The sequence below is a fragment of the Sinocyclocheilus grahami genome, unplaced genomic scaffold (genome assembly GCF_001515645.1).
Source record: "Sinocyclocheilus grahami isolate Dianchi unplaced genomic scaffold, SAMN03320097.WGS_v1.1 scaffold1779.1, whole genome shotgun sequence".
Taxonomy (NCBI): Eukaryota; Metazoa; Chordata; class Actinopteri; order Cypriniformes; family Cyprinidae; genus Sinocyclocheilus; species Sinocyclocheilus grahami.
In genome coordinates, this window is record NW_015506958.1 from 19,594 (window position 1) to 30,439 (window position 10,846).

General features: G+C 39.1%; 2 protein-coding genes across 2 annotated transcripts in view; one reads left to right on the forward strand and one right to left on the reverse strand.

The window, feature by feature from the left end:
• LOC107572591 (alpha-N-acetylgalactosaminidase-like) overlaps positions 1 to 1,613 on the forward strand; it is a 3,073-nt gene extending 1,460 nt beyond the window's left edge. Inside the window, exons 2-3 of the mRNA XM_016259014.1 lie at positions 72 to 296; positions 1,486 to 1,613. Of these exons, the coding sequence (XP_016114500.1) occupies positions 72 to 296; positions 1,486 to 1,613 (353 nt within the window). The remainder of the gene's footprint in view (positions 1 to 71; positions 297 to 1,485) is intronic.
• Positions 1,614 to 4,591: 2,978 nt separating this feature from the next.
• The window catches only part of LOC107572592 (receptor-type tyrosine-protein phosphatase O-like), a 43,602-nt gene continuing 37,347 nt past the window's right edge, over positions 4,592 to 10,846 (reverse strand). Inside the window, 6 exon segments of the mRNA XM_016259015.1 lie at positions 4,592 to 5,762; positions 6,069 to 6,177; positions 7,058 to 7,193; positions 9,273 to 9,445; positions 10,442 to 10,576; positions 10,662 to 10,738. Of these exon segments, the coding sequence (XP_016114501.1) occupies positions 6,073 to 6,177; positions 7,058 to 7,193; positions 9,273 to 9,445; positions 10,442 to 10,576; positions 10,662 to 10,738 (626 nt within the window). The 3' untranslated portion in view covers positions 4,592 to 5,762; positions 6,069 to 6,072.

Sequence of the window (10,846 nt, forward strand, 5' to 3'; positions counted from 1 at the left end):
GGGGGGGGGGGGGTAAAGTGGAATTTGGGAAAAAAAATAAAACGGATATCATAGGGCCCTATTCACCTGAGGTTTCTCCTGCAGGTTTCCGCATGGCATCGCTCATCTGGCGCAGTACATTCACGACCGCGGCCTGAAGCTGGGCATCTACGGAGACATGGGCACTCACACCTGCGGCGGATATCCAGGAACCACGCTGGACAAGATCGACACGGACGCGCAGACCTTCGCCGACTGGGGCATCGACATGCTGAAGCTGGACGGCTGCTACTCAAACTCATCCTACCAGGAACAAGGCGAGACGCTTTAACATCACAGTTCAGTCACAGACACGGGGTTAAAATCACATTTACACAAACAAACAATAATACCGTATATATCCATACAGAACAAATCATGTGTCTCAGACTCTTTAACAGTTTGTGGCACATGCTCAAACACTCAAATCATCTTTTATTAAACATATACATTTGTACTGAAATTGGTTTATGTACTAATATATCACTATTTTTCCTATTCTCTGAAAAATTAAGTAAATGACAACTCAAAAACAATATTTATGGAATATTAAAAATGTAATATATTTAAACATTTGTAATATATTTTTTAAATATTTTATTCTGCATTACTTGTATTTTATATTTTTATTTTATTCTATATTATGCTTTAATTTGTCCTATTTTCCATACAATGAAAGTAAATAACGACTCTAAAAACAATTTTAAAGGAACAGTACTTACTTTTTAAATACTTGTAAATATTTTATTCTATGTTATTTGTATTGTATGTTTTTCATTTTATACTTAATTCTATATTATATATATTTTTTTCCCTATTTTCTGTACAATGAATGTAAAATATATTTTATATATTTTTATTATATATTATATTTTATTAAATTTTTAAAAAAATGTTTTATGTTGTAATCTATATTTTTTACATTCTTAGTTTATTATATTTATTTTATATTTTTTACTGAGCTCAAAATAAGTTTACGATAATAATGCGTTTGAAAAAAAAGCAATAAACAGATTATTGTGCCGTTAATAGTAAAATCTATATATTGAATGTGTTGAATAACATTATTAGTCTTTTCTTGCTGAGAGAGTTGACGTTAAATTAAATGCCAGATACAGGATATTAACAAAACAGCAATTATACCCAGAAAAAAGATGCATGATGCAGGACTTTTAATTCATTATAAAGAAGCCCAAAATACAGCAGGACTCTTATTATGAAACACATATGCTTTAGTACTTCCAGCTGCTCATTCAAACAGATCAAATATGCATCTTACAACCATCTACAATAATTACAAAATAAAAATGATAGAATAAATACAAATATGTCACAAATATGTCTTCATTCATATTCAGCAGTAGATCATAAGCAATCTGTTGGCAGCATTGATTGCTTAATAATCACACTAGGTCATATCACGATGGAGACTTTTATTCATTATCTTCTGTCATTAATTAAATCCAGGCTACCCAATGATGTCAAAGGCCCTGAACGCTACGGGCCGTCCCATTGGCTACTCCTGCAGTTGGCCCGCCTATCAGGGTGGCCTCCCGCCGAAAGTGAGTAGAAAGCAGGAAGTGGAAGTGATGTAGAGCTGCACGATTCTGGATAAATTGAGAATCACAAATTTTTTTTTGTGGGTATTTGAATCTTTTTAACGATTAATCGTGCAGCTCTAAAGTGAATTAATGTAATGTAGCAACATGCTAGTAACGTACTAATCATGCTAAGAGCATGCTAGCAACATGCTAACAACATGTTAATTATGCTAGAAGCATCCTAGCAAAATGCTAACAACAAGCTAACTACAGTACATGCTAATCATGCTAGAAACATGTTTAGCAAACATGTGAACTGCATGCTAATCGTGTTAACAACATGCTAATCATGCTAGAAACATGTTAACTTCATGCTAATCATGCTAGCAACATGCTAATCACTCTAGAAACATGATTAGCAACATGTTAACTGCATGTTAATCTTGTTAACAACATGCTAATGTCTGTTTCTACTGAATGATATTACAACTATCCGAATGAATTGCTATTTTTGGATGGAACTGAATGTTTTTGCACTGACCGACTTTCCTAAGACGCCTGTTAGTGACATCTAATTTGTGCACATTCAAGTTTGAAGCAAGTATGAATCAAGATGTTCAAATTATGAAGCTTTCGCATTAAAAATCACAATACATTTTCATAGTAATAATAAGATCGTTTACACTGTTCCAAATTACACTTTTTCTGAACAATTACATGTTTCTGAACATTCCTGATGACGTTTATTCTCGTAAATTAGTTTACTTACACAATACACCTGAAAGATTTCATAACTTTGTCACTTTTAATGCGCTAAAATCAAATAAATTGTTGTAAAAGCTGCTGCTGTAGATGTGCTTCATGTTTCTGACCAACACACCTTAAATACACTTATTTAAAGTAAAAAAAAATGATATACATATATAATTTAAGTCTCCTTTTCTGAAGCACTTGTAACAGCGACACCTGCTGGACCAAAGCTGTCAATACAACGAGAACACAAACGCAAACGTGTGGAATAAATACTGTTTTCATGAACGTGCAATCCATCCAGTAGAATCAAATCATTAAATATGAAGCGTGTGTGTCATTAATTAAATGTTATGTATTTTGTGAGACGACACAGCGAATCAGGCCAGTTGAAAGACAATTATCTCTCACTCTAACACACACGTGTTCATCATTAAAGGGTTAGTTCACCCAAAAATGAAAATGAGCCCATGCTTTACTCACCCTCAAGGGCAAGGCATCCTAGCTGTATATGACTTTCTTCTTTCAGATGAATCCAAACGGAGTTATATTAAAAATTGCCCTGTCTCTTCCAAGCCTTATAATGGCAGTGAATGGGTGTTTTTGTTCAACAGTCCAAAAGAAGTCCAATAAAGAGCATCCATCCGTAACAAACGTGCCTCACACGGCTCCAGGAGGTGAATAAAGGTCTTCTGTAGCGAATCCATGCATTTGTGCAAGAAAAATATCCATATTTAAAACAGGAGGCCTTTATTCACCCCTGACTCACGTGATTCGGCCAGTTCGATACTGATTCACTGATTCAAAACAACAGATTCATGGCTTTTCGAAAGCATCGATTAACCATTCCTAGTTAAACTTTCAGTTTAAACTAAAGTCTTGAAGGTATCGGTGGATACTTTTGAAGCACTTTGTGAATCATTTGCTTCGAACTCGCAAAGTCCCGTGACTTGTTTCGAAATGTTATGAATCACAGCGCTGTCTATGGTTTTTACCTGATCTCGGATTAGTTTGATACATTTGTTGACATTTTTTGTTTGAATCATTTGTGCAATTAAAAGTTCGACAGATTAGTAGTATCTTACTCTGCTGTCTAGACAAGTCCTCCATAAAACAAAGAAAACAAGCCCTGCAAATGAATAAACAAGCAGATATTATACAGACACTTCTTATTTAATGTCATTTGATGACTTGGCAATTGCATTTAATATATTACACTTTCAATAAAACATTTGCAATGGGTTTGTAAAATGCATGTTTTTGTTGCATGATGTACACAGTAGTTTTGAGCGCGTGAATCATTCTGAATTGATTCAAAGCTTCGAAATGATTAATTTCTCCCATTAACTGTGCTAACAGGCATTTTGTTTCCTAAACCTACAGCGCACTTCATATGGTTTTAGCATAATACTTAAAGTTCAGAACTAAAAATAACATGTTTTTATTACAAATAGACACTCCCACCTAAATCAAGCATCATCCCACTAATCAAACAGACCAATGGCTCTCTGGAACACTCCTAAGAATGTTTTAATTGCTACACTAAAACGTTGCAAACGATGAGATTTATGAGTCCCACAGCTATACCGTTCACACACTCACCTGTTCATTCCCGCAATGCGCATGCGCGACCTGCCGCCATGTTTGACCACGTGCGCTCACTTCCAAATCAGTTCCAGCCAATTCAAATGGTCCAATCACGCTCTATTGTTGCTTTATTTGCTGTGACATAATGACATTTTGGCAATGCTGGATTTATGTGTTTATTTAAAGATGTGATTTAAGCTTTTGTTCTGATACATGTGTATTTTCAGTATAGCCTACACGTGTTTCTGCTTGTCCAGCAATAAAATGACAAAATGACTAATATATCAGGAAAGAGATGCTTCAAGAGAGCACACTGCGAAAACTACAGCAAGAGACCACTTGAAAAGTTTCCCTGGATTCTTCTTTAGTTAAAACATTGCTATTGTGTCATCTAAAAATGAATATGAACATGTCTGAAAACATGGCATCATGAACATGAAGAAATGTCATCAATCGTTTAGAGAATAAAACATACAAAGTACATCTTTACTCAAACACAACTTCAGAGAAACTGAGAGTTTTCAAGTGGTCTCCTAGTTTTTCCTCGGTATTTTTGTCTTAATTTTCAGTGTAAATATCTAAACATTTTGTAAATCAAGACAGCAAAATGACTGAAGATATTAAGTGTTGTTTTCTGAAAAAATGATCAAAATCAAGCCATTTTAAGCTTAAAACAAGAACAAGTATCTTCCCCCCACAACATTTGTTTTTGACCCTATTGGCACATATTTTTGTATGCATTTAATATGCATTTTGAGCCTTTTTGCAGCCAATTATTGCAAAAGATACACACAGCATAGACGCAAGAAGAGGAACAGCAGTCTGCTTGAAGCTCATGTGGACTGAGGTCTACAGACGTCTTTTATTCTTCACACAAAACCACTCATTTCCAGCTCGTAAGAACACGTACTCAAACCTTTATTTTTTCCCAAATGAACACGCATTAAACTCGTGGTGGCGACTGTGGATTGCTCGGCTACTTGAAGTCACACGATACACAAGAATGGCACCAAAAGACAAACGAGTTCTGACACAAACGAAAGAAAACCCATCAAGTGAAGCCCGTTCTGGAGAGAGAGTTTCGATCAGTTCATCCAACACAATACAGAGTTGCTTTAGTTTCAGTATTTACAGCTCGACACTTAGTTGATATTACATCTCTGCATCTGTAAAGACGTTTGTGAGCTCACTGGTGTGTCTGACGGAACAGAACACTCTTGAGCTGGAGTCTAAACCTAAAGATGAGACTAATCTTGCGTCTGTCAGTTTGCAGCATGCATCGTTCAGCGAACACAACGGGGTCAGATTCAGCAGCAGCGAGCGATTCGGTCCGAACTGTGCAAACGCCGCTCCAGTGAACATCCGGACGCTTGCAGATGAAGCCCAGCTTTAGCAGAAATCACAGAAGCGCAGCCTCTCTACACACAGCAACACATATGATCGTCTGCATCTGTCCTTTATACCCAAAGCAGATGGTGTGTGTGTGGCAGTGATCAAAGGCCGTCAGGTTCGAACCGTGTTTACATGTGCATGCCAACAGGAGGATCCGGTTCTTCGATCTCCTCCGGAGACGTAGAAACTAACACTAGTACAGACAGAGTGCGATATAAACTCACGAGACACACTTTACACGCATCCAGATGATCCTGAGATTCACACACTACAGACGAGATGCGGACGGAATCTGCGGAGACGGGAGAATGCGGCAGCTCGTTTAAGGCATCGGATTGGTTCTGTCGTTCGTCCGCTTAATAAGAGCGTGTATGGGAGTAAATGAGTGAAGGGTTGTCCTCCGCGGCCGCCGCTCGGTTGGGTTTTGGTGTCGATGTAGCACGTCTGTCAACACTGATATGAGGAGCGTCGGACCTGGAGGAAAACAGAGCGAACACTAAAACCAAAATCAGCATTTGTGTTACTTGACATATAATATTAAATGAAATAAAAAATGTAAAAACCTTTTTTTCCCAGCTAGATGCACAGGCATCATGATGCACTAAAATAAGACTAAAACTGAAATAAGCATCCATCCATCCATTCATCCATCCATCCATTCATCCATCCATCCATTCACCCATCTATCCATCCATTCACCCATCTATCCATCCATCCATCCATTTATATATATATATATTATTCATATTCATAAAATTGATATTAATTTTGAGGTCTCACTTCATTAGGACTTGCTGACATTCTCATAGATGACGTCACTCGTGTGCGTCTGCTGCTTCTTCTTTTTCCACATAAGCAGGACACACTGATGGATGAACACGTACTGCTCCTGCACTCGCACACACACACACACACACACACACACACACACACACACACACACTACAGGTCATTTTACCGTTCCAGGTCTGGATTCATATGGAAGCAAATTTCCGCAATTTTAACTTGAAATCTAACAATTATGAGTTTATATCAATATTCTGACTTTATATCTCTATTATATCTATATTATATCTATCCGAGTTGTTTTCTCATTTCTGCCACAGAATAAAAAATAAAACATGTAATTTAGACTTTCTTTCTCACAATTCTCACTTTTTCTTGCAATTATAAATTGTGACAAAAAAGTCTAAATGATCTTTTTATCCAGTGGTGCAAACACGCTTCCATAGATTCATCCAAATCTTCAAAACGGAGTGAAATTCTCAAAGTTCTCAAATATTTTCTTGTGAACATTTTTTTGACTAGTCACTGATCAATTCACTGAAAAAAAGACTGAAAAGTCTGTGTTTTAAATAACGTTGCATTAGTGTTATATTGTTATGTTTAATTACAACAATTAACTTGAAACAACCCAATACATTTATTTTAAATATCTCACGTTTGAGGACTTTAAGAGCCTATTTACAATCATTTTGACGACGATTCTTTGAATTCTTATTCAGTTTTGTCTTAAGAACAATCTTAAGAAAAACAGAAGAGCATTCTTAAGACATATACAGTATTTGGGAATATAAAATATTCTTAACATTTTTCTAGAATAAAACAGCAGTTGAGAAGAGCCCCTGGTTCAGGTTCAGTTTCTGGATCTGATTCTGTTTCTGGTTCAGATTCAGTGTTTGGTTCTGGATCTGATTCGGTTTCTGGCTCTGGTTCAGATTCAGTGTTTGGTTCTGGATCTGATTTGGTTTCTGGTTTGGGTTCTGTACCTCGGTTTGGACCATGGAGAGCCTGTGTGAGCGCATGTCTGACACCAGTCCCAAGACGTCCACATACTCGTGTTCCTGAATGTGCTGCATCAGCCGGTCCAGAGCGATGAAGGTGCCGGTGCGACCCACTCCAGCACTGACACACACACACACACACACACACACACACACACACACACACATCAGTGTCTGTTCCATCATACTGTGTCAGTAACATTGGTGAAGAGCTGAAGCAAAACCACAAGCAGGAATCAATAGACGGCTTGTGAGCCGCAGTGATTCCGGTCTGTGAACCTCAGTGGTTCTCAAACTTTTTGGTCGCGCCCCTCTTTAAACCTATAAATAATCTGGCACCCCCACCCCCGAATCCACATCCTACCTCAGACTACCAAATAAGTTCACTAAACAGTTTTTGCTTTTTAAAAAAAAAAATTTTTTTTGATGGAAAAACCATCAAATTGAAAAGCATCACTTGAAACATTGAAAAATAACATACAGAGAATTACTATTCTCTCTTATTTTTTGTGGGTTTCATGCCGTCCGCGCTGCCAGTGTTTTAAGGCATAGGACACGACTTTCCTCCTCACCAATGACATTTAACACCGTGTCTACACTGGACCAGAGTATGTTAGCGGAGTGTAGTGAGAGCAGAGAGCAGAGCGGTGTGATTTTGAATGGAGTGAGGAGCGGATTTTTTAAAAGTCGGAGCATCGTGGTTTTCACTTGCTCTGAGTACAATTACAGTCACAAGTACAATTCATGCCAACTGCCCATAAATTAACTGCATAGAAAAATTAGCTAGAATTCACGTTAAACATATTTAGCTAGCTTGTTACAGATGGATCACTCAAATCAGAAAGAATGTGAAGGTTATGATGACGGCAACGGGAAGTTATAGTTCTCAAGGAATTGGTTTGTTCCTTTTAGATAAATATTTTGGGGGGAACGCATGATTTAAACAGGTACACTTATTCACACGCAATCGCTCTCCCAATAATGCATTCAAACAAATGTAATCTTTCAGTGCTACTTCATCTGTATCCTTCATTTCACATCTGCATTTAGCTTTTGAATGACCAGCACCTGCCTGGGTCTGTGCAACTTCATCTATGGCTCTTCACTGCCCTTTCACAAACCGATCCATCTCCCATTCTATGTCTGTTGGCTATTTACGGTTTTATATCTTCTTTTCTTTATCTGCTGATGACCCACAGTCCCCTGCAGTACACGTGCGCAGGGGCGGACTTAACCAATGAGCGAGGTAAGAGGCCGCTTAGGGCCCCGGGGAATCAGGGGGCCCCATCTGATATTGGCGAAACATATTTGGCAAACGTTCCAGTGTGTATTAGTTTTATGGAGAGCCTCAAATGTTCACTTACTGCTCAAAATGCTGAGTTTTTATCAGGTGCTGAGTTCTGCAAGCTCGCGAATCCTCTCATTATAACGACGTGTAGATACGATGTAAATAGACAGCTTCATTGATTAACGGATCATCTTGAGACCACGATGAACTGAAGTGAATGACAGCTTTTAGTGATTATAGAGGGAGCACTCTTTGTGCACTTTCTCAGAACAGACATATTAACCTAAGAGAAGAAAGAATCGTGTTTCGTGTCATGATTTTATTTGTCTTGTTGTTTCAAGATGACTTGCTTGTGCGCTTTTCCTTGGTGCACGGCGCGAACTGCCGCGCACTCATATAAATGCATGAATGCGATGACTGGAGATTTTCTCTTAATAATAGATTACATTTCAATTTGTTTCTCGGCAAACCCTACCGTATGCCCTCAGAACACTTGGAATATGGAATGAGTTGCATGGGATAATTTTTATGACATTTGAATCCTTTTTGTAAAAAGATTAAAGAAGTTTACAATTCGTTAAATGGACAAGTGCAAGCATTTTTTTATAATGTCTTCTTTTGTGATCCGAAAAAAATAAGGTAGCCTAATATGGCTTTAGAACAGCATCAGGTTGACTAATTATTTACTTAAGTTGTGAAGGGGTAAATAAATATATAACCTATGAGAGAGAGAGAGCGTGAGTAAAATAACGGTTAGGCATAAAAGAGCATATAGTTATTGAGTTGGGGCCCCATACCTGAAATTTGCTTCGGGCCCCCAAATCACTAAGTCCGCCCCCCATTTTGAGAACCACTGGTGTAGCTGGAGTGATTCCTGTACCACAGACTCTCACATCAGCGTCGGAGTCTCACCTGCAGTGGACCACGATGGGCCCTTTGGTCCTGTTGACCTGCTGCCGTACAATCTGAACGAAGTGTAAGATGCTCTCGATGGCGTTGACTGTCGGCACGCCGTGATCCGGCCACGAGGTGTAGTTAAAGTGCAGAACGTCTTGAGTTTCATCAGCCTGCAGGAGCCAGAAACACACAGAACATCAGACAGGAACAACAGCGGCGTGCTGACAACTCTCTTCACAACATCTATTTATATATCCATTTGTACATCTATACATCACCCATCCACCCCTCCATCATTCATCCACCTATCTATCATTCATGCATCCATCCACCCACCCACCCATCCATCCATCCATTTTTCATCCACCCACCCATCCATCCATCCATTTATCATCCATCCACCCATTCATCCATTTATCCATCCATCCACCCACCTACCACTCCATCATCCATCCACCTATTTATCATTCATGCATCCATCCATCCATGTATCATCCATCCACCCATTCATCCATCCATCCACCCATTCATCCATCCACTCATATACTCACCCATCTATCCATAAATCCATCCGCCTATCTATCATTCATGCATCCATCCATTTATCCATCCAACCACCCATAATCCATCTATCCATCATCCATCTGTCCATTTATACACCCATCATCCATCTAGCCACCCCTCCATCATCCATCCATTCACCTACCCACCCATCCATCATCAATCAGCCTATCTATCATTCATGCATCCATACATCCATCCACCTACCCACCCATCATCAATCCGCCTATCCATCTATCATTCATGCATCCATCCAACCACCCATCATCCATCTATCCATCATCCATCCGTCCATTTATCCACCCATCATCCATCCATCCATCCACCTACCCACCCACCCATCATCAATCCGCCTATCTATCTATCATTCATCCATCCATCCATCCATCCACCCACCCATCATCCATCTATCCATCATCCATCCGTCCATTTATCCACCCATCATCCATCCATCCACCCACCCATCCATCCATCATCCATCCACCTATCTATTATTCATGCATCCATTCATTTCTCCATCCATCCACTGACCCATCTATCATCCATCCATCTATACATCAATCATCCATCCATTTGTCCATATATCTATCCACCCACCTATCTATCATTCATCCCTCACTGACCCTCCTGCGCTCGTTACACTGGGTCAGCATGACGACGATGTGAGACTTCTGCTGCAGGACCATCTTCCAGAAATCGTTCCTGGTCTCGGGCAGCGGCCCCTGCGTGGCGATGAACTCGTGTGGAGAGTTATAACCCTGAACACACACCACCACACAAATGAGACACCCAGTAACCTGTGAACAACTCTTCTCTAATCTCTGATACTGACGAGCTACTCACAGGAATAAAGTTTGCATTGATGTAATCTGAGCCTTCATCGTTGTGCAGAGAGATCAGCTTCACTCGACTGAAATCATCTGTGACCAAACAAACATTCAGGATGAATATAATAATCACTAACTCTCCAGAGAAGCTGATCTTTAGTAATAACCTATATGTGTCTCTGCAGCACAAAAGCAGTGTTA